General features: G+C 37.8%; 3 protein-coding genes across 7 annotated transcripts; 2 read left to right on the top strand and 1 right to left on the bottom strand.

Annotated features, from left to right (window-relative positions):
* Window positions 1-1,319: 1,319 nt before the first annotated feature.
* On the bottom strand, window positions 1,320-3,938 carry LOC112003032 (pentatricopeptide repeat-containing protein At4g18840-like). The gene has a single exon (XM_024035203.2). The coding sequence runs from the start codon at window positions 3,705-3,707 to the stop codon at window positions 1,779-1,781; it is 1,929 nt and encodes a 642-aa protein (XP_023890971.1). The 5' UTR covers window positions 3,708-3,938; the 3' UTR covers window positions 1,320-1,778.
* A 2,041-nt stretch (window positions 3,939-5,979) lies between these two features.
* On the top strand, window positions 5,980-12,458 carry LOC112003026 (surfeit locus protein 1-like). Of its 5 annotated transcripts, none has more exons than XM_065772465.1 (7): window positions 6,463-6,566; window positions 6,908-6,998; window positions 7,149-7,736; window positions 8,902-9,140; window positions 10,790-10,964; window positions 11,042-11,325; window positions 12,060-12,458. In XM_065772465.1, exons 3-7 carry the CDS (start codon window positions 7,734-7,736, stop codon window positions 12,127-12,129), a joined length of 771 nt encoding a protein of 256 aa, XP_065628537.1. In that variant the 5' UTR covers window positions 6,463-6,566; window positions 6,908-6,998; window positions 7,149-7,733; the 3' UTR covers window positions 12,130-12,458. The 5 variants fall into 5 exon arrangements, with proteins under 5 accessions (XP_065628536.1, XP_065628537.1, XP_065628539.1 ...); XM_065772466.1 differs by having other exon boundaries at window positions 6,467-6,566; window positions 6,925-6,998; XM_065772464.1 differs by lacking the exons at window positions 6,908-6,998; window positions 7,149-7,736 and adding an exon at window positions 5,980-6,357 and having other exon boundaries at window positions 6,464-6,566.
* A 10,948-nt stretch (window positions 12,459-23,406) lies between these two features.
* LOC136067131 (uncharacterized) lies at window positions 23,407-24,060 on the top strand. Its single transcript, XM_065772485.1, has one exon. It carries the CDS (start codon window positions 23,407-23,409, stop codon window positions 24,058-24,060), a length of 654 nt encoding a protein of 217 aa, XP_065628557.1.
* The last annotated feature ends 544 nt before the right edge of the window (window positions 24,061-24,604 follow it).

Below are 24,604 nucleotides of genomic sequence, written 5' to 3'. Positions count from 1 at the left end.
TTAAGGATTTACTACTTTTTTAAAACTTGAGATTGTGAAACTCGAGTTTCCCGTGTAACTCAAGTTTCACAAACTTGAGTTCCATGGAAAACAGCTGATGTAACTCGAGTTCTTGGAACTCGAGTTCCATAAAAAAACAGCATAGCTAAGTTGAAGGCTATTTTTTCAAAGAACTCAATTTTCTAGAACTCGAGTTTAAAAAATGTGATAGATTGCTAAATATTTCACAAACAGTGGTATATGGCGATTTTGCCCACATACTTTCATGCTCCTGGCTCCTGCATAATTATGCATGACCAAAGACAATGAAAGATACAGTTCTGAATCTTTACAAGAATGTGATACGTTTATTCAGCCATGTCTGAACTTTGTGGTGAATGCTTTGCTGGGCAAATAGTGTTTAAAGATATTGTTAAATGAATAAATTAAGATTCACAGTCATTCTACTCTGTCCATAGTCTCTGAGGGCCAAACCTTCCTATCCACTCTAGTAAATAACTAAATACTCACACATCATGGTACTTACAGGTACTTGACAGTATTAAGAAGACTTGAAAGCAAAACAAAAATCAAAATGTTATTTTCTTGACCTAGATTAATCATCAATCAGTTAAAAATTGATGTATTTACCAACATCCCCTGCGTGTAATTATTGTTATTCCAAGCAGCAATTATTTTTATTCCAATGCCATAGACGTATGGTGCAAGCACAATGACTTACGGAACCTTGAAAAAAATAGTGTACAATCATTGTGAGTAGAGACATTATTTCTAATTTACATAGTTTCCTTTTGAAAGTTCAAAGTCTTCACTAGTAAGCCAATGGGCTTGTGGATCGATCGGCACCTACCCCCATCCCTCTGTCACTTCGACCTGTCTACTCTCTCCTCACAAAATAAAGAGAAAAATAATAAGTTTAATAGTAATAATATAAAGAATATACCAGTTATGTCAATTTGCTGATGCTATTCAAGAGCAAAATCTAAAGGTTAATACAGAAGAAGGGAAACCGAGCTTATGGCTTATGCTTATTGGGCTTCATCTACTCCTGGCCTTCCTCAGATTACTTACCCAAAAAAAATGTATCTACCCTGGGGATTCTCGGGTGGGCTTGAGTTTTACGCCTAACAGGCCTCATATACTCCTCTCTTTCTTCAAATCAATTGCTTAGCCTAAAACAAAACATAAAAATAAACTGAGGGGAAGAACTTAGAATGGCCAAGTTTACAAGAACTGAAAGTTATGTTCTTTTTTATAAGCATTACAATATTTAATCTTGTTAATGCAAAAGTTAAAAATCACAAAAAAAAAATTAAAAATTAAAAAAACAAAAAATGATAAATCCATACACAGTAACGTCATCTGTGTAGATCAGAGAATTTCAACAAAACTTATTCTACAAGATTAATGCTTAATACAACATATCGGAGCAATAAAACACTGCCATTGATTACTTAGCAGGATTATGCTGAATACAGAAGTAAAGTTGAATCTGAAATGTGGACTAAACCTCTTTAACTGTACAATGCCATGTCCTTATTACCAACAGTATCCAACTGTAGATAATAATTATTCAGCCGCAATGCCCTGTACGAATCCCATAATTGCTTAATAGAAGGGCCTATGGTACATTTGTTCCTTCCCAGCATCTCCTCTTTTTAGAGTCATCATTCTTTGACATGTTACGTAGATCCATTTGCAGCAGTTTAATCATATATGTACACATCCGCTTCAATAATTAACCATCATAAATTCTTCTTAATGTCTTTTAATCTTCTTTAAGCTCCCAATTTTGATGCCATATTAGAATCTCCACAAGACAGTTTCATCTGAGCACCCATCTCACTCAACATTGAGTACACCATGCTTTTCCTATGGACTGAATCATTTCCCACAAAAGATTCGGATTTAAACTCCCCAAATTGAACTAAGCTAGACCCAGCTGCTTTTTGTAACCCCTTTTCCTTCATCAGCTTTCTCACATGCTCTACATCATTCCATTTTCCTTCTGCAGCGTATATATTTGATAACAGCACATAGGGCCCAATATCCCTAGGTTCCAACTCAATTAGTCGCTTGGCTACAATCTCTCCTAGCTCTGAATTTGAGTGGGTCCTACAAGCAGAAAGTAGAGCTCCCCATAAGGCAGCTCCGGACTCCATTGGCATCTTACTTATAAGCTCCTCTGAATCTTTCATCAAACCAGCCCGGGCAAGGAGATCAACCATGCAACCATAGTGTTCTACCTTTGGTTCAATCTTGTAAACTCGACACATTAAATCAAAGCACCACCAACCCTCCAAAACCATTCCTGCATGAGTACATGCAGATAAGACACAGACAAAAGTAGCATCATTTGGCATTGGTCCTCTCTTCATCATCTCCATAAATACTTCTATGGCCTTTTCTGCATTCCCATGAATACCATATCCCATGATCATAGAATTCCATGACACAACACTTCTGATGGGCATCTCATCAAAAACATCTCTAGCCAAATCCATATCCCCACATTTTGCATACATTGTCAAAAGAGCTGTTGAAAGTAACACATCAGGTTTGATCCCACTATTTTTCAGACAAGAATGAACCCATTTGCCTCTCTCAAGACTCCCCAAGTTCGCACATGCAGTAAGGACACTCACAAGAGTAGCCTCATTTGGCTTAGCCTCTCCATCTTCTATCATACTGTCAAACAAGCTCAAGCATTCACTGTAATCCTTACTCCGCACATAAAGTGCCAACATCATATTCCAAGAAACCACATTTCGCAAAGGCATCTGATTAAAATAATCACGAGCCACCAAAACATTCCCAATCCTAGCATACCCATCAATCATACAATTCCAAGAGACAACATCTCTAATTTTCATTCTCTCAAACAACCCTTTTGCTGCCTCCATATCCCCAATCCCAACATACCCCGAAATCATAGAATTCCAACTAAAAACATCTCTCTCACACATCTCATCAAAAAGCTCACGCGCAACACCAACTTCCCCATTCTTCACATACCCATCAATCATTGTATTCCAACTCACCAAGTCCCAGTCAGGCCCCGCATCAAACACCATCCGAGCATCCCAAATCCTCCCACAAACCGAGTACATGTGAATCAATGAGTTCCGTACAAACAAATCTGACTCAAACCCAAATTGTACCACACGAGCATGAGCCTTTTCCCCTTCTATCAACGACCCAATCTCCGCGCACACCTTGATCAAAATCGGAAAAGTATAATGATTCGGCAAAACCCATTTCCCTACCATTCTTCCATAGTAAAACCGTAAAGCACTAAACGGGTCGTTAAAATTCACATAGCTTCTTATAATAGTGTTACACATAAAAGCATCAGGTTCATCAAGACAATCGAATACGTAAACAGCATGCGAAAGAGTGAGAGAAGAAGAGCAGAGCTTCTTCACAACTCGGCTAGCGACGAGAGAGTGTTGGAAGAGAGCAGAGATAATTAGCTGAGTGTGGACTTGGCTGAAATGCCTAACGCTAGAGGATGATTCCAAGGCTTGCAAGATGGGATGGCTAAGCTTCAAGATGGGGAGGCCTTGATAGTCTATCTCTGTAGGGTCGTGTTGGGTATCGAGCCAGAGTTTTGGTGGGGTTTTAGAGAGGTTTTTGTGGGATTTAAGGAAGTTGTCAATTGAGAGTGAAGAAGATAGATGGCCTCTGGGTTTGAACCTAACGCCCATTCTTTCCAAATACTTGTGTTTTTTGGCGGGGAGGAGGGTAAGAGGAGTCTTGCCTCTTGTTTAGGAAACAAAAGGTGCTGCATGGAAATGTGCTGCATGGAACCTAACGCTAGAGGATGATTCCAAGGCTTGCAAGTAGATTTTTATAGCGAAAATGGCCAAGCACTATCATTTGGCAAGAGGGTGCAGCTTCTGTACATTGTCTCTAGCGTACTAAATTTATTGCGACAGGGATCATGATCGTAGCAGGTTTAGTGTCACACTCAACAAAAGCCACACTCTTGGTAAAATATGTATAGATTTACCACTTTTTATGAAATAATGAGAGATCAATCACTTTTTTAAAATTTTAGTTTGTGAAACTTGAATTTGTCATGTAACTTGAGTTCCATGAAAAATAATCACCATTTTTTTATGTAACTCGAGTTCCATAAAAAATAGCATTACAAATTTGAAGGCTATTTTTTCAAAAACTCGAAATACACGGCAAACTTGAGTTTCAAAAATATAATAAATTGCTAAATATTTCACAAACAGTAGTATATTACTAAATATTATGCTAAATAGTGGTATATGATGATTTTGGCGGTAGTATTATTTGTGTTATGTGAGTTTGTACTATTGTTATGCACATCAATTCATGATTTCGTTTCCATAATCACAACTTTATTACAAAGCTTAATTAATTTGTATGATAAAACAAATTAATCAAGGAATCAATTTTCGAAAAGATAAAGATCTTGTAGATAATATAGAGGCCCTAAGTTATATTGAGAATAGCCAAAAACTATATATCTTCGCCTCTATTGGAGGAAGAATATCTTAATCGATGGAATCATGTGATACGCATGCTAGAAGCCTGGTACAAATTAATTATAAAAAAACTAATTTAAAAAAAGTTAGGAGTTAGGACACCTATGTACTATTAATCATCTTCTTCTATTGGCTTTTGAGTGTAACTCTACATAAAAACTAGACTATAATATAAGTCTTCTTCTTCTATATAACTTAAAGCTTAGGTGTCCTTTTGTGAATGGTAAGGGCGTAAGGCAATGGTCGCTAATAATGGTGGATCACAAGTCCCAACTATTACTCAAAGCTTAATTAATTTGTGTGATAAAACAAAAGAGTCAAGGAATCAATTTTCGAAAAGTTTATGGTAAAAGATTACTTTGTTACTTGAATACCAATTAGCTACACGTAAACTATAGAGCAAATCACAAAAGATAAAGATCTTGTAGAAATAAATATAGGCCCTAGGTTATATTGAGAACAGCCAAAAACTATATCTTCACTTCCATTGGATGAAAAATATCTTAATGGATGGAAAAGCTTGGTGGACCCTAGCAAAACGCAAGCTCTTGTTTTATTTATTAAAAAAAAAAAAAAAAAAAAAAAGTTTAGGACACCTTTTCAAAAAAAAAAAAAAAAAAAAGGTTTAGGACACCTTCTCAAGTGCTAGTTCCAATCTTCTTTGTTAGTTATCTACTTTTACTAGTAATCATCTTCTTTCATAGTCTTTTGAGTGTAACTCTCTATGTAAAAACTAGACTATAATATAAGTCTTCTCCTTCTATATAACTTAAAGCTTAATTGTCCTTTTGTTAATGGTAAGGCAATGGTGGATCACAAGTCCCAACTATTACTCAATTGCAGTGTATAATTATGCATCTCTCTCTCTCTCTCTCTCTCTCTCTCTCTCTGTTTGTGAGTCTGTGACAAAACAAAGTTTGAACGTATGCAACCCAGTTCTTTAATAATGGCCGGTTAGCCTCTTGGCAAAATTTTCCAAATTAAGGGGAGAAAAAAAAAAGGAAGACCAAAAACCAATCAAAAGAAAACAACAGGGGGCCCTAATTGCTAAGTTATATAAACATTAAAATATATTGTGAGAAATAAGAAAAAGAGAAAGAAATGTAGGAGCATCTGAATGCAGAAGCCGCGTAGAGAAATGAAATCACAGCAAGTGCAAGCATAATCTGCTCCTCTCCATTTCGGCAACGTAAAGGGCTGTATACGCTATCCATTTCAAGCGCATCAGCTATGCCTATGCTAACTAATTGCCTTTTAAAAAAAAAACAAAAAATAAGAATCATCATATTCATATACATCTACTACTAGTCTAAAACTCAATCTCAGACACACAAAGAAGCACATGAATAAGTCTTCAGCAACATCTTTTTTTTTTTTTTAATCATATCTTCAGAAACATCTATGAATGACCCGTGAGATGAGAGGCGCCTCTGCTCCGCTATATAATATATACCTTAACCTAAACTACTATATTTTTTTAGTCCCTATATTATATGAGCTTCAGAGGCAGGCCCATTTATGACAAATATGGGCTTTCTGTTAACTATGATCCGACCCGGTAATGCCCATTAAATATGCTGAGTGATGAGTCCAAGGAAAGCCCTCCATAAACCCTCTCAGAAAGAAGAGAAGAGAAGAGAGGAGAGGGAGTGAAGTGGAGAAATGAAATGAGATCAAGTTGCAGATGGCCATTTCCGGAAAGCTTTGTGAGCTCAGTAGAAATGGTGGAACCCTTAAGAGGAAGTGGGTCCCACTACCAACACAGCCACAGAAACTATCTTCTTGCTTCTGTAGTAGTAGTAGTAGTATATACCTGAAACCCAATCCCAAGATCACGGTATGTATATTGTCCATGTAGCTGTGTTTTCTTCTTGGGTTTAGAGTTGTTTTATTAATTGAAGGCTTACTTATTTGTTTTGTTTTGTTTTGTGGTTTTTATATAGGGAATGAAAGTTCTAGGTCCAGATTGTCTAAATGGTTGCTATTCCTTCCTGGAGCTTTCACTTTTGGCCTGGCACTAGGCAGATTTTAAGAAGGCAGGACAAGGTAATTCTAATACATTCTCTATCTCTCTATTTCCCCTTTCCAAATTTGTAGACCCAGACATCCCAGGTTCAATTCTCTTGGATTACCTGATGGACGGTTCTGACAGGTTGGATCGTGTATCCGAGGTTTAGTCCCGAGGGATGTGTCTAAAGGACCCATCATCAAAAAAAAAAAAAAATATCTGTAGTCTTTTCTATTAATATTTTTTTTCTCCTGCCCATTAGTATGTATGTTATGTGGTGCTTGTTTTCCTTTTTCATTTTAAAAAATTTTGGATTTTTTTGGTTTTCCATATTTACAAATTGTCAGAAATGTGTTGGACATACACTGATACACAGCAGTTGGTGAAATGTTGCAGATTCATGATTTTTTTTCTTTCAAATACGTAAATTTAAATGCCAGATGCCTGATCAATACACATGACATGGCTACGTAAGTTTTTTCTCTCAATTTACTTTGTCAAAAAATTTATTTTAAAAAGAAGAAGAAAGAAATAAGTACTAACATTTTGTTAGTACACACACTGTTCTTACATACATATATAGGAGCAAATAAATGCTAACATTTTACTTATACCTTCAGCCTTGGATGTAGAAGATGGCAAGATGCTCTAGTAAATTTTCCCCAAGGCTGCTGTTAATGAAAAAAGCAACCCTCTCTGGTTCCTAAAACTAGAAGTCAGCACTTTTGTTTTTATCAAATTTTGAGCCAGTTTGATAATGCTGTAGCTTTGCAAAAGATGTTGTGAAGGAGTTGCTGCAAAGATCTTTCTGTGGTGTCTTAAGGGGTTCTATAGGGATTAATTTTTCTTGGAGAAGCATTTGTTGCGTTAAGGTGCCTTCAAATATTTCATTCTTTTGCATGAGCTGTGGCATTGGATAAAATCGTAATGGTTGATCATCTTCAAAACCATGATGTTGATTATTGATTGGTGTTGCATGTGTAAGAACAGGAATCCATTGATCACCTTTTACTCTGTTGTATAGTGGCAAGAGATATTTGGTCAATTGTATTTTCAATGTTTGGAGTATCATGGATCATGCAGAGGAACATAGTTCAATTACTAAGCTGTTGACAAGGAGATTTCTACTTCAACAAATATCTAAAGCTTGGAATGCTGTCACATTATGTGTCTTCTAGACAATTTGGCAAGAGGGAAACAGATACATGGTTAGTTGTATTTTCAATAATTGGAGTATCTTGGATCATGCAGAGGAACATAGTTCAATTACTAAGTTGTTGCCAAGGGGATTTCAACTTCAACAAATATATAAAGCATGGGATGACGTCACATTATGTGTCTTCTGGACAATTTGGCAAGAGTGAAACAGTATAACGTTTGTTTGTGTCAAGTGCCCAACACCTGATGTCAAACAATCCTTGCTAAGATGCGATGGTTCTCTTAGGCAATTTCCAAGGACCAATCCTGTTCCTTCTTAGAGTTTTAAATAGCTTGCGGTTGAGTTTGTGGTTTACATTGTGGAGAAATCTTGTATTATATATTCTTTCTCTTGTTTAAAATAAAATTATTTTAACTATCAAAAAAAGAGTTTCTCTGACATTTCCACTAAAACATTGTTTGGTAAATATTTGCAGAGGCAGCAATATGTAACGTGAATTATTTACTTAATGTTCAGTAAAATATATATTTAGAAGTCTTGTGAATGCTTGGTAGGATGAAAATAGATAGCATAAGATGTTTCAAGAAAAATTTAAAGCATTACCATATGAATTTTGATGCAGAACAGAAATAGAAAAATAGGAAATAAGGAGTGACAACAGGAACAATTCTTATGGATCCTTAAGAGTGGTTGGTAGAAGCATTGATATATATAGACTTAAAATTATATATATATATATATATATTTATTCTTTATTATTATTATATTTTTTATCAGTAAACGTCAATTTTATTCAAAGAAATATAAGTGCAACACAGCCACAGTTCACAGGCAGAGTACAAGGGCTGTCAAAAGTCATATGAAAGTACGTAAATCCAAAAAATTTAGTATATCAGAGAAAGAATGACTAATGCTTCAGCAGATTATGATACTTATGCCTAATATTAGGAAGCTTCACCCTGCCTTTCACCTTTTGACCTTGCACATTGCCTATATGCTTCTGAGCTTATGTGTGTCTTTGCAACAAACAATACTTTTTGATTTTTTGGACAATATGATGGGTTGGCTCGTTCTTATTGTGTCAAATTTATGTTTGTGACCATATCTGTATCCATGAGATTTGGTTAACAAAACCACCAAAAGCTTTGAGTCAAAGACTGAGTTCATTTGAGTTAAGTGGACTATTATGTTTGACAATGTTTTATATGTTGCAGATAAAAATGCTGGAATATAGACAGAATAGGTTGGAAACGGAACCTCTAATGCTTAACAATGTATCTCCATCAAATGGAAAATTGGATTCTCTGGAATTCAGGAGGGTTAGATGCAAAGGAGTTTTTGATGAGAAAAGATCAGTCTATGTGGGCCCACGTTCAAGAAGCATTTCAGGAGTGACTGAAAACGGCTACTATGTAATCACACCCCTTTTGCCCATCCCCAACAACACTGAGAGGTATATGCAGCAGGAGTTTATTAGCTTCATTAGTCATTGTAACGTAACTCACTACAATTTATCATACTTGCTCTCTTTCTTTGAAGTGTGTTATCCAACTAAGTTAATTTGTTAGAGAGGGATTTTCTGTATTTAAACTATGCTTGAGTTGTATTCTTTTTCTTTTGCAATGTGTTAACCAATTAATTTGTTAGAGGGGGATTGTCTATGTTTAAACTATGTTTGAGTTATAATCCTTTTCTTTACAATAATTTCTCACATCTTATGTCCGAAGTTTTTCATGGAATAAATAAATAATTAACATTGTACTTTTTTTATTTAATGATTTGACAATACAATAGAAGATGAGGGATTTGTACCGTGGTTCTCCTAACAAAGGAGAGCAAGCTATGCCACTAAGTGATGGAAATCAAAATCAATTGATGGAGAACTTGAACTAGAATTGCATTAAAATTAAGAATTAAAGCTGGAATTACAGAGAAACTGGAGAAACAAAGTTTCTGTCCAGGTCTGAAATTAAGTTAAATTCACATAAAAAACTGATTGTACTCTTACATAGCTAGCCTATTTATAATCTTTAACTATTAGGAAATAAAGTAGTCAATAGTTACATAAGTCAAAGCTGTAATTAAAGAGGATACATGGCAGATATTAGAAGTCAAAATAAGGGGCTGCTGGCAGTTCTAAGAGGTCAGAAGGTTGGCTGGCTGGTTGTCAGTCCTAAGGATAGAGGGTGGCTGCATCACTAAGCTAGCTACAAGGCTCCTGGCAATAGAAACAACATGGAGAATTACCATCAATTTCTGCAATTTAAAAAAAAAAAAAAAATTAAAATCCCTAGGTTAGTGAACGTACTTGGAACTTCACTCCAGAGGGGTATTCCTCAAACTCTGTCATAGGGGTTTTGATCGAAATGGTAATCGAAAGTGATTATGGAAATTTCACTTGATGATCTTCATGGAGTGGCTGAATCCGACAAGAGAGAGTGAAGAGTGTGGCATCTGGTTTCTTTCTCTTGGTTTTAGTGTGTTTGATTCACTTTCTAAAATTTTTTTAAGTTAAATTGTGTTAGAGTAATGGCAAAGCCTCAGGTGGGTAACGGACTGTTAACAGATAGGATTACAGGTGGGTAAAGTACCATTTTTGAAGCTACAAGTGAGCAAAGTGTAATTTCCCTTCTTCTTCTTTTTTTCCCTTTTCTTTGTACGTCTTTGCTTCTTTGTGATCTTTTCTCATGAAGTGGTCTTTTTCCATTGACATTGAACATATAAAAAATATATGGGACGGAGGTAGTAAAATATTTCTGGACATTGAACATATGTTAGATGCACCTATCATAGTGATATTTGTTCCCACAGGTGATCAAAACAATCCAGTTACAAGGGCTCTTTGATTTTAATGATGTGCCAAATATTGGCTCAAACAATTTGAAATGACTTGTTGGCTTAGATTTTATCCTAGATTTGGGAGTTTTCTCAACAAGTGCTGTTTTGTACCATAAAAAATTAAAGTAGGTTTCTACTGTCTTGGAGAGAAAAATTCTCAAGGTTTTATCCTCTCCTTCATATCTTAAAAAAAAGGTTGTATTGTCTTGACTGATTGATGGTTTGTTATATTAGCTAAAAGTATATTGAATATTTTTCTTCCAGCATGCAGTCGCCAATATTGGTTAACAGTGGATGGGTTCCTCGTAGTTGGAAAGAAAAGTCTTTGGAAGATTTACAATCCAGCGAACTTCCTTCCAGTACAGCAACCCCATCTGTCAAAGTTAGTGAAAGCAGCTCTTGGTGGAGGATTTGGTCTAAGAAGCCCAAAAATATTGAGGTTTGTTTTGTAGTTACTTGATGCCTTGTTCAGGTGGGGCATATCAAAGATACAATCTAAATTTTTGCAACTTACAGATCAGTGCCCCTGCTGTCATTCCTTCAGAAGTTGTTGGAGTAGTTCGTAGGAGTGAGAAGCCTAGCATATTTGTTCCAGCAAATGATCCAAGCTCCTGTCAGTGGTTCTATGTTGATGTTCCTGCATTGGCTCGTGCTGCTGGACTTCCTGAGAATACTATCTACATTGAAGACGTAAACGAAAATGTCAATGCAAGTAACCCATACCCGATTCCAAAAGATGCTAATACCTTGATTCGCAGCTCAGTAATGCCACAGGACCATCTTAATTATACATTCACATGGTATGCTTTTGCATCTTTAGATACTCCAAATTTTGGATGCACTTGCAATCCTCTTCTGAAAAGACTGGTTTGCTGTTACTGCATTCATAATCATTCTTTATTCATTTATGCCTTGATCTCAGTTTATATTGTTCATGATTATTCCAAGAATGGAAGGAGTTCATCTTCCAATTGTCATGTTTGTTTACCATTTTGTGGACCTATATATAGGCCGGCAGTGCCACTATGATATCTCCCTGGTCAATTGGGAAATAATCAAATTAATTTGATTCGTTAATTTTAACATATAATGAAAACTTACCATAAACTTCTCAAAGCCACAGATGATTCAAAAATTTCATGTAATTATTTGAATAAGGCATAATTTAGATATTTGTTTTAAGTTCTATGGGAACATCTTTATGTAAAGCGGAAGCTACTGTTACTTCAAACATCGTTTCTGTTAATCAAACTATCAAAATGTTTTGATCACTGTACATCAATGAAAGAAAAACATGCTTGTGGGGTTTGGTAGATGTGGGAGGCACAAATCCCAAAATGTATTTTAGCATGTTATTGCACTCTTCTACATACTAGTTGTTTACTTAGTTATATAATATGTTGAAGATAGGAAATCCACACATATTTCCACAAGCAACAGGCCAACAGAATTATAAGATAAATTCTCTCGCAAGGTTAAGAAATTCTGGGACATACTACATTACCTTTTCTGATGTCATGTTTTATTTGCTCAGGTACTCTCTATCTGCTGCTGTCACGTTTATGGCTTTCAAAAGATTAAGGCCCAAAAGGAGTCGGAGATAGCATTTTCTCATCAGCGGTGACTTTTAACAATCATTTTTCTTCCTCTAGATCTCATCCATGAATTTGATTTAGGAGAACATGGAGAAGTTAAATCCACTTCCCATCAATACTGTCCTTACTGAAATGAGAGAATTTTACTGTCTTTATCAAAATCGGCAGAATTTTAACTGTTGACAATATTTAACTTTTCATAAGGTCTTAGGTGACAGGATAATGTTTTGTGGATCAGCTGCTTTCATCATTAAATAAGCTTACATGAGGGCAGTCAAGTCGATGGAAAATAATGTTTTATTTTCTGTTTTGATATAGTGAAAAATCTCTCTTACAAATCTTGCATAGAAGCTGTTTCTCTCTACCTTTTCTTTGTTTGGTGTGACATGATGTACTTTCCAGTTTAACAGAGGATTCCATTGGCCCTATATAGAGATTAATTGTGATTAAAGTAGTCTAACAATATGGAATTAGACTTCATTGGGTGGAAAGGTGTACAATTATGAAGTTAGCTCATGAAGTTATATTGTACCTCTCTCTCTCTCTCTCTCTCCAATAATCATCTACATCACCTTGTAGTCAATTGGCACCACTTGGTGACTTTGACAGAGTAAAGCTACTACATCCATAACAATTTCACAACAAATCTTAGATTACAAGTTAATATTGGTGGATAAAAAAAGTGATGTCCGTGAACAGTATTTGATTTGGAATCTCCAACAATTGAGGCTTTGGCATAAGCATAAGTTCAGAAGAATTTCTGACTTTGAAATGACAAAAGGCTAAAAGGAACACTTTGAATCATGTAGTGGAATAGTGTAGGAGCTTTATGACTTGAATTTTTGGGGAATCAAGAGGAGAATACATAGAGTTCAGAAGCTTTCAGTTCAAGGGCCTAGACCTCAACATTGTTGTCCTCTTGTGCCAAGGAAACCAAGTGAGCACCATTATTGGGAATCTTCAGAAGTGTGGTAAGGCAAGACTAAAGCATGACATGATCAAAGTTTCTTTTTCTTTTCAGTAACTCCAATATTTCTTAAGGCTTGTCAGACGCATGGATTTACACAGAGACTTCATCATTTGAATATTGCAACATTTTTAGCCATTATATAGGCTAGACAAATAGAAAAATCAACCATCAATTAACTGCAAGCTCCGGAGTATCATGGGAGAGTAACTTTATTGTGCACATAGCATTACACTTTCAACAAAAATATCTATGGTTCAATTGTCTCAAATCCATTATAAATAGTGAATTTAAAAAATGGAGAAGAGAGGAAGGAATGTGGGATGGGAGAGGGGTGTGTTTTGAAATTGATTATCCCTTTTAAAAGCTGAGAAGGATTAGAAACAAAGAAGGCCAACATGAACCACTCAGCACATTCTCGGTAGATTTTGCCTCTTTAAGTGGCACAAGGGGGTGGAGCCGAGGTCTTTGTAGCTCCATTTCGTGTGTTAGTCCCTGCCCTGCAATGATCAAAGTATCAACAATGTTGAGCAATTTTGGAGAAAATTGTGGAGTGAGTGGGTTAGTAACAAAAACTTAATGTAATTTGGTAAATTGGACAATATATACTCTCAAACCCAAACTGTGAATGACGGGGGCCTGAAACGGTCACACTTGCTCTTTTGAATTGTCGCCTTGGAGGACTGGTGCTTCAGTTGTCCACAATGATTGGTAAATAACTTGTTGAACCGTCTTCATGAGCCTGATATTGAAGTTTTTATTTATGCCATCGCTTGGATCCTCTGGTGTTTGGGAAATTAGGCCTAAGTTGAATAACAAGGACCATGTCCAATTAGACTTGCTTGAGATTTTGTTGCTTATGCCATGGAATATGGAAATTACACTCATCTATTAAGTTCGTTGACCTAAGATTCTAGAGCATTGATCTTGCAATATTTGCAAAAGCATTCATGTTTCAGTTTCTTGGTTAGAAGTTTTCCCCATTATTCATAGCATCTTGTCGCTACTGATGTAATCTTAATGTTTCTATAATAAAATTTTCTCAGTGGTAACTAAAAAATGGATTGTTGGAGTTGATGTATTTTTATTTGAGCTCTTCTACAAATATATAAAAATCTCACAATATTTTCATAACAAGCTGAAATTTTTCCAACCGTAAGTCAAAATAAAATAAAAGGAAAAAAAATTCCCAAACCCACCACAACTCAAAACAAGCCTATTGAGCAAATGTTATAAGATTTTCTGATTTTGTTATGACTAAAAACTTTCTCATTTTTTAATATTATTTGATACCATTTTATTTAACTAGATTTCTAATGAAGTATCACTCAAAAATTAATAATGATGCAAAAGATATGGGTAAAATATAAGCAACTCATCATTTTTAAGCAAATTGAAACTTTCTCATCTTTGAGTAACTTCTAAGCTAGACTCAACCCTAACACAACTCTATTGATACAACCCAATTTTAACATGTTTTGACACTAGAATTTACCAACAAATTTATGAACCATGACAGTGTTAATGTTTTTTTTTTTTTTTTTTTTTTTTAATTGGGAGATTTGACTTAACTTCATTCATATATATATATATATATATATATATATAAACCTAAGAATATTTGGGAAGGAATAAACACTTTCTATAAGATTCCTATAAATAAATCAAACATATGGATGCCACGTTCTTAAAAATCTTATTGATTTAAATAAATAAAAATTTATAAAATAAAAACCCAAAAATCTTATAGATATCTAATAAAAAAATGTTAAGTTAATAAAATGAAGGTGAAATACCAATTTTACCTTCATTATAAACACACATATAGAAAATAAAAAAGAAAAATATCATATTTCATTCAATTATTTTATAGCTTGCTTAGATGGAGGGAGGTGAGAAGAGAGTAAAGGGAAGAGAATATTTAATCAACCTAGTTTGAATGTTTTTTTAGAGGGAGAGAAGGGTTTGGAGGGAATTCTTACCCCTCCTAACCCTTATTTTTTAATTTCCCCAGATTTGGAGGGGAGAGGGTGGGGGACTGAAGATTCTAGCCCTAATAATTTTTTTTTTTAAATTATTCATTTTAGCCCTCACCACATTTCACAATTTACAAAATATACCAACCTCTAAAATGGTAAAAATCTTTTTTTGTGTTGTCTCAATACTCATCATCCACCTTAGTTTTCTCTTACACCTCTCTCTCTCTCTCTCTCTCTCTCTCTCTCTCTCTCTCTCTCTCTCTCTCTCTCTCTCTCTCTCTCTCTCAAATTCTTTATACTTTTTATCTTTATTTCTCTCTCGAGTTTCTTGACACGGAATTGGGTCAATTTGGGGGTTTATAATTTTTACAATATTACATAACTTGATAACATTTTTAAATTCATATTCTAAATCTTGTCGTTAAATTACATAGTGTCTATATTTTTAATATGCATGTCAAATTTTATGCCACTTAAATATTATTTAATATTTGATACTTAGAGACCGTTTGGCTGGCGCATTGGCGTTGCACGTTTACGTTTTCAACCCTTTCTTTTTTTTTTTTCACGCGTCCCCAGCTTTTCAGAGACAAAGTGTTACTGTAGCAACACTGTTGCGGCTACTGTTCATTGAACAGTAGCCGCAACATGTGACTTTTTCACCCAACTTTTACTGTTCACGGACCCACAATTTTCACTTTTTAACAAATTTTTCATTAAAAATGGGTCCCACTGTACTATTCACACATTTAAAAATTATTTTGCTACAGTATTTTTCAGTTTTCAGTTTCAGTTTTCAGCTGTATCCAAACAGGCCCTTAGATTTCTTTTATGCATAATTTTTATATAAAAGAAAACTTGAAATTTAAAAATACAATTTATGAGATAGTTATTAATCTCTAATCATTTTGAAATTCAACAACTATGAATGGTATATAAAGAAAATGACATCCTTAGATGGAGTAGTCAAAATTCATATCCTAGTTAATAAATCCTAAAACTTAATAAATTGTTATTTAATTAATATTTTTTTCTTTTATTGTTATGATTATTCATAAGGACACTGACATATAGGGGAAACCAAAATAAGTTTCTAGGATTTTTCAACCTAAAAAAATTACTAGCTAGGCATGCTAGTTTTTTTTTTTTTTTTTTTTTTTTTTGGTAAATTGGAATTTCATTAAACAAAACTAAGGATTACAAAGTCTAGGTATGTGATACCCCAAGCATCAGCTGCAAGCTGATACAAAATACATGAGGAGGGATGGGAATGCAAATAAAGAGAGCTAGCACTATGAATTCCTTCACAATGAATGTGGTCAATCCGAGCTTCCTCAAAACACTGGAAGAGGGACCTGCAGTCATTAATAATATTCGAATAAGGATGTGGAGAGTCAGGATAAGCATTATGGGAGTTGAGCACATTTGTAACAGTTTGAGCATCAGTTTCTATCAGAAGCTTTTTAATGTTCAAGTTTTTGGCTAGGCTAATACCATTTCTTAAGCCCTATAGTTCAGCAGCCATCGAGTAAGTAAAACCAATGTTTCTACAGAAGCTGTCGATCCACATGCCATTATGGTCTCTTATCAGACCACCTGCCGAGGCCAAAACCGGGTTTCCCCTAGCCGACCCATCATTATTCAGTTTAAAGAAACCAAACGAAGGGGGTTTCCAACCAACGGATAAAACATTATTTTTCATGTTGGATCTTTTGGGTGGAAGGGTGTGAGTGATTTCTTAGGAGAGGGTTTTTATTCTTTCCATGACCATGGGGGCCATTAAGAGTTGGGCTTCCATGACGTATTTGTTACGGGTTGACCATATGGACCACACGACAAGAGGGAAGGTTGTGTACCAAGGAGTGTTCAGCTGAAATGGGATGACCAACGAAAAGGTGGACATGTGCTTTAGCCACTCTATGAGGTTAAGATTGAAAAAATCCGGTGGGAGTGAATTATTTGAAAGGCCATGCCATATGGGACGAATGCTTGGGCAGTCCCTGAGAATATGAATTATAGTTTCAGAGTATGAGAGACAGAGAGGGCATGAGTTATCATTTATAACGTGTCTCTTGAGCAGTTGATTTTTTGTATGAAGGCGGTCATGGCATGCAAGCCATGGGAAAGTTTTCACTCTTGGGAGGGTGTGTGATTTCCAAAGCCAATTCCAGGCGGCGATGTTATGGTTTAAAGGAAGGTTTGCAGCAAGAAGATAGGTCATGCGAGGATTGAACTATCTGTTTAGGGAAAGGTTCCACGTGGCTAGGTCACTTAAGGTGGAGAGAAGAGGTCTGGGAGTGGCTCGGATAATGTCGTGGACCTGGTCTGGAAGGGAAAATGATAAAGCATTTAAGTTCCAATTTCCGTTGGCATCCCAATAATCCTTAACCTTCATGGTGGTGTCAAGAATGTGAAGCGGGCCTTGGATGAGGTTTCGAAGAGGACCATGACCGGTACTAGGGTATTTTTTCCTAAAGGTGTTGGCCCAGATTGTGTTAGCTTTAGTACGAAACTCCCATAATCTTTTGGCCAGGAGGGCCCTATTTTGGCTCATGCTCTTTGATATACCTAGACCTCCTAGATGTTTTGGTTTTGTGACAACATCCCAGCCAATAGCATGCATTCTTTGCCTTGTGGTAGAGTCACCCCAAAGGAAGTTTCGGTTGATTTTATCTAACTCAGTGCAAGTTTTATGGGGAAGCATGGTGCACTACATAAGGTGGGTGGGCATGGCGGAGGTGACAGAGTTGATAAGTGTGAGGCGACCCACCATGGATAAGGATCTAGCTTTCCAAACAAAAAGCTTAGCACGAACCTTGTCGACAATGGAATCAAAGGCTCACTTGTCTCTACCATTAGTGATGATGGGGACACCAAGGTATCTCCCAAACTCATTTGTACGGTTCATGCCCAACTCGTTTTCAATGGCGATGATATTCTCGGCACTAGTGTGGAGCGAAAAGAAGAGTTTTGATTTGCTGTGGTTTACTTTTTGGTTGGAACAGTTGCAGAAGGTATCAAGAACTCTTTTGATGGTGATGCTATTCTTCTTGGTTGCCTTAGCAAAGAGGATCAAGTCATCGGCAAAGAATAGATGCGTGAATGAGGGGCCATCTCTAGAGGTTTTCACTCCAATCCAATTTCCAAGAGCGATCTCAGAGTTTATGAGGTCAACAAGGTACTCCATGCAAAGGATGAAGATGTACAGTGAAAGGGGATCACCCTGGCGGATGCCCCTTGAAGGGAGGAAAGGGTCAAGTTTTTCGCCATTTATAAGAACCGAAAGGTTGGGCGAGTTGATGCATGACATGATAAGGTCCATCCACGCTTTTGGGAAGTTGAACCAGATGAGGGCGCAATTGATGAAACTCCATTCAAGTCTATCGAAAGCTTTCTCAAGGTCAATCTTAAGCGCCATGAGGCCAAGCTTGCTTCTGGAGATTGTCATGGAATGCACAATGTTCATGTCCTTGTCAACGAAATGATTAAAATAGAAAGTTACAATGCCACTAGTTCATCACGGTTCTTACTACCTTTGATCTGGGGTTTTTCCATTTGGACAAAATAATAAAAATATTTATATATAATATTGTAGATCATATCATTGGTTCGGATACACTTATTTTGTTTTCTTTTTTATGCACATCAAAACTTTCAATGTTTCTTTTTCTTTCTTCATTCTTTAAATGATGGTTGCTTAGCTTACTGCTTGAAAAAGACAAATATATATGGGCTAATTACAACTTAAACACCTGTGGTTTGGTCGAAATTTAAGTTGCCTACCTGTTATTCGAAATTTGACACTTTACCCGCCTGAGGTTAGCTCAATTAAAGTTCTGTAACCTACATCTGTTAAAAACATGGCTAAATATATAATTTTGCTCCACTTTTATGTCTCTCTCTTCCAAAAACACAAAAAACATTATAAAAAAAAAACATAAAATAAGATCAAAAAGTGGTTGGTGTCTTACAATTTGCATTACAAGTAACTACCTACAAACAAGCTCGAGCCTTGATATCTCTAGCAATTCAGTTTGTGAGTTGATAGAAAAGACACACACAGCGAGAGGATACATGAGAAGATTTACGAACAAGAATAAATGTTCAAAAGAGAATTACATCTGCATCTGCGTAAGTTGAATGCCGCCTAAGACTACAACGAGGATACTTGACAATTGATTTCGAACCATACCACCTTAGCTTTAAATGTCATCATATAACAATTTGTTAAACCTCATAGACCAATAGACATCACAAAAATGATAATTTCAGTTGGAAATTGAGATTGAAAAGAGTTAATCAAGTTGACCTCTACTCTATTAAACATGTCATCAACTATCAAAGGTTTGCCACTATAATACGCTTCCCATGCCTTAAAAAAAAACTGCATTAAATTCAAAGAAATCACATTGCCAAACTATAAATTTAATGACACGAAGACGGGAGTCTCGATGGGATTCACGAAGGGTTTCTTTACTGGCAGACTCGATGGGAGTATGGGATGCATGCAAGAGGGAGCCTCCGTGTTGGCGCAAGTTGCTGGGTTTTTGCAAATCTGGGTTGTGAATTTTGTGCTGATGATGCTTGGGTTTAAGGTTGATTGGAAAGATTTTAGTTCAAGATTTTTATAATTAAAAATTGATGAAGTAATCCATATGTTTGCTAGATCTGATGATTCTTTTACGGTATTTGTTTGAATTTATGCATTTGATGCAATGAGTGTAAATACATGTTTGAAATGCTAAGACATTGAGTAAAATTTGTTACCAACCACCTTTTGATCTTATTTTCTCTTGTATTTTTATGTTGTTTGTGTTTTTGGAGGAGAGAGACATAAAAGTGGAGCTAAATTACATATTTAACCCTATTTTTAACAGAGGTGGGTTACGGAATTTTAATTGAGCTAACCTCAGGTAGGTAAAGTGTCAAATTTTAAACCATAGGTAGGCAACTTAAATTTTAGATAAACCACAGGTGAGTAAGTTGTAATTTATATATATATACACACACACACTAGTATATGCCCTTACGAGGCATGGCTTAATCAAAATTCATATATAAACAATTTTTTTTATTAATTTACATAAAATTAAATAATAAAAATAAATGAATATTTTAATTTTAAGTTATATAATGAATGCATATTGTGTGAAACTAAGGTGTTATAAATGCACATAATTTTTTTTTTTTTCAAAAAGGTGTTATAAATGCATATATATGTCTAAAATAATTGAATGGAAGATGGTAGATAACTATGTAACTAATATAAAAAGAGATACCTAAAATAATATATCAAAGGATTTTGCATAATATATTGAGATTTAAGGCTCAAGTAATATTAAATGGAAAAAACCTTGAATTTAATAATCAAAATCTATTCAAAAAAATGATTGAAAGCATATTTAAGTGGAAACCTCACTTGAAAAATTAATTTTTATCCTTGAAAGCATGAGAGAAAACACCAAAACTTGAGTGATTTTCTCCCAACTAAAAAAAAAAAAAGGTTACTACAAGATTATACTACGTTGCTATTTTCTAATTAAGATTTTTTTTTTAAAAGCATTAGATGAAGAATTTGGATTGTAATTAAATTAAGAATTTTATTAACTTAAAAATTATAGGAGAAGATAAGTGATTAGATGGAGAATTTGGATTGCAATCAAATTAAGATTTTTATCAACTTAAAAATTATAGTAGAAGAAGATAAGCAAAAAAAAAAACTCCGTAAAGAGAAAGGAAGGTACTAAGCGACAAAATTTGAATAAAGTAAATAGGTGCCAAAGGACCCACCATGCCTAGATATTTCTTAAGGTCAAGGACAACCTCTAACCCACTCATATTTCTTAGCTCGACCATGTCAGTGGGAAGAAGAAGAGATTTCTCCAGGGCCTCGGCTACGAGAGCCCCCTCGGCTCCTTGGGATTCCCGCATCGACGCGTTATCCATCAGGGGCTGATCATGGAGCATGGAAGCAGGTAGCCAAGCTTGAGCCTCGGACTTCTGGATGGCCTTCTTACCTTTCCGTTGACCACCGAGCTTCAGTTGGTTCGGAGGCCTGCGAGCTTCAGTTGGTTCGGAGGCCTGCGAAATCTACCCTCCTCGGGTGGGGAATGGGATTTGCTCCCATCTATTAGCTCCTTACCCTTGGAGAGTCTCTTCCTTTTCGGGTCATGAGACTCTGTCTGAGGGTCTGATACTGTGGGGCAGAGGACGACCTGGTTTGCACAGTTAAAATCTGGGGCGGAGGTGCTGGGGGTTGGGGCTGCGACTCTTCCGGTACACCCTTCTAGGAACCGCCTTCGAGCAGGTCAAGAAGATTGGTTTGGGGCTGTCTTTTTAAACCCATCTCAGCCTGAGTACCAACTCTTAGGGACCGGAGATCAGCTTCGGTCAAATGAGGGTCTCCTAAATCACCAGAGGGATCCTCGGATTGATCAGCTAGGTTGAACACGCTATATTCGTCCTCAGAAGAACTCAGTTCAACCACCTCTCTTGCCTTCTTAGATAGTCCTTCCTCGGCCACTGTTACTCTTTGGGACGAGGAGGGACCTGCTAACGGAATGCCTTCAGGTATATAAGACCCCTCGGAAAATGCAAAACCATCCTCCACCACGGTAATCTGCGTAAGCCGAGGGTCACGAGCTCTAATTACGTGCTTCGGGACTGGGAATGATTTCTGAGCTGGGTCGCATCCGAGGATTTGATGAGCAGCTCTGACCTGGTTATCAGTTTCGTTCAGGAAAAGGTTCGACCTAAGAACGGTTCCAAATTCGCTTTGTTAACCAGGTGGAAATGACGTGCAAAGGCGTGCGGATCTGCGAAAAGAAAAGTGAAATTCCTATGGTTAATCAACCAAATCAGATATACAGTTATAAAACTTGAAAATACTGAAACCTAGATTGTCTTTTACTTCGGATACCCTACCTGGCTCCCCCTCTACTGTTGGGCAATGAAAACCGTTATGCCACTCCCCCGACACTATGAGGAAATCTTGGGTCAACCCCTTATTGGAATCAGGAAGACACTGGATGAGACGAACCCTATCGTCCCTTGTCTTCATATAGTACGTCTTACCCCTCAGGTGATGAAGGTTGTAGCACTAGTTCACATCGTGGTGAGTCAGTCTCAGCCCCATTTTCTCATTCAGGGTATCTACACACCCTAATATCCTAAATACATTCACGGCACACTGAGTAGGAGCCAGGTGAAAATGCTTAAGGTAATTGAGAGTCACTGGCCTCATAGGGATTCTCATCCCTCCCTCTACGAAAGTGACTATCGGAATCACGACTTCACCCTCTCTCCTCCTAATGTACCACTCCCTTTCTTCACAGTACTTCAGACTCACATTATTGGGTATCCCATAGTCTACGATGAATTTGTTCATCATCTCGTCGGACTCAACCAACTTCTTAAACTTACCCATCCCCCCAAAGACAACTAAAAATTCCAGAAGAAGAAAAGAAGGGATAGAACCAAGGAAAATTTGGGGTCACTAGAAGAAGAAGACTTACAGAAGTATGACGATACTCTTCAGGTAGTGTGCAAGTTGAACCAGATTCAAATCATACGCATCAATAATCGTAAGCGCGAAAATGAAGAAACCAGGAGGTTCAAACAGGTACTTATACTCCCCCTTAGGTTCCCCAAATGTAACCTGTATGGCCCTCGCGTCGTACCCTATATTGGGCCTTGGACTTTGGCCTGGGTATATGGCCCATGAGGCCAATCCCCTTCTACACGGCAGCCCACCCCCGGGCCACGCATACTGCAAGCCCGAGCCTTGCCTCTTCATCGTTTCTCGACTACACCTTCCCAGGCAGTGACAGATATTTGACTCTCGGGAAGCCCCGCGCTGTACCTACCCGGCCGTGCCTCGGAGAGCCACCGCTGCCGAGAACTATCGTAGAAATGGGAACCAAGTTCCAACGCCACCCTCACAGTTTCCCACTCCTACCTGACCACCCACTTACGATCGATAATAGTGGACCGCCGGTTGCACTCGTTGGCAAGTAATTATGATCTCTCCACTAAACTATGGACTATAAATACAGGAAGTTTTGAGAAGAGAGGGGTTGGAGAATGGACGGTAAGAAGAGTGTATGCAGAGAGTGAGCAGAGAGAGAAGGTGATCCAGACCCACGAGGAAAGAACAGAGAGGACGTTAAGTCTTAGCAAGAAGAATGACCCAGAGTAGGAAATCCAAGCCCACCATACAAATAAGTTGTGAGCCCAAGTGAGGCCCAGCCCAACGAGTTTCGGTATTGGGCGCGCACAATTGGCGCCGTCTATGGGAAATCCTACTAAGCAGTGGTTCCGCTGAGACTTGTTTACCGGAAGATGTCTGGAGGTAACGCAGAGAGCGGCTCGGCAGGATCTTCCCGAGGATCCACCTTGCGGGAACGGAGGCAGAAGAGACGCGAGGATCTGGCTTACGAGCATCTAGAAGAGCGATCCGGTCTTGGAGAAGGGTCCTATCAAACGAGGAGAACGGCATCCCATGCTTCCCGGCACAGACAGCCCGACGCCAGGGATGAGGAGCTTGAGCGGCTGCGGAGGTTAGTACAAGAGCTGGAGTTGGAAGCGAGGAATGAGCGCCGCCGAGTGGGTCAGGACGACCGAGGGGGAAGGCCTGATGCTGAGGAAGAGAGACGCGGGATGGGGTCGAATCAATCAGGATCCCACCGCCGCAGGGAGCGTTCACACTCGAGGGAGTCTCGTCGCCGACGAGACCGCTCCTATTCAGCAGAATCTCGCCGAAGACGACATCGCTCTCGGTCACGGGAGTACGGGAATCGGGGCTCGGGCTCTCCAGAGGGACGGCCGAGGAATGCGGCCATGGATGCAATGAGCCGTGCGTTGCGCAAGGCGGGTCCCCATTTTCAGCAAACATTGAGCGAGCACCAATGCCGGACAGATTTACACGACCGCCGTTCAATTCGTACGGTGGGAAAACGGATCCCATGGAGCACGTCAGCCACTACATCCAGATGATGTCTCTCCATACCCAGAATGACGCTCTGATGTGTAAAGTTTTTCCCTCCAGCCTAGGCCTCACAGCTCTGAGGTGGTTCAACGGTTTGTGTAAGGGCTCCATCCATAGTTTCCCCGAGCTTATACAGGAGTTTGGTTCCCGTTTCGTGACGTGCAGCCGAGAACAGCAACCGGTGGACGCACTGCTGTCTATGAAGATGAGGGCAGGGGAAACCCTCCGTGATTATGCTAGCTGGTACTGGGAGCTCTACAACGAGATTGGCGGAGGGAACAAGAAGATTGCCGCAAGCACTTTCAGAATGGGATTGCCTGAGGAGTCGGGGTTGAGGGAATCATTAACTAAGAAGCCTCCCGAGGATATGAGGCAGTTGATGAGGCGCATTGAGGAGTACAAGCGACTGGAAGACGACAGAATGCAAAGCAAAGGCAAGGCGCAGGTGACAGATCGTCCTCGGCAGAGCGGTTTTCAACAGAGGACACGGGGAAATTTAAGGATTCAAGAACCAGTAGCACCGGTAGGGGAGGTGAACGTGACGTTCAAGGA

Source organism: Quercus suber, unplaced genomic scaffold (assembly GCF_002906115.3).
Source record: "Quercus suber isolate HL8 unplaced genomic scaffold, Cork oak 2.0 scaffold_59, whole genome shotgun sequence".
In the NCBI taxonomy this organism is placed as follows: Eukaryota; Viridiplantae; Streptophyta; class Magnoliopsida; order Fagales; family Fagaceae; genus Quercus; species Quercus suber.
This window is presented reverse-complemented; position numbering and strand designations above follow the sequence as displayed.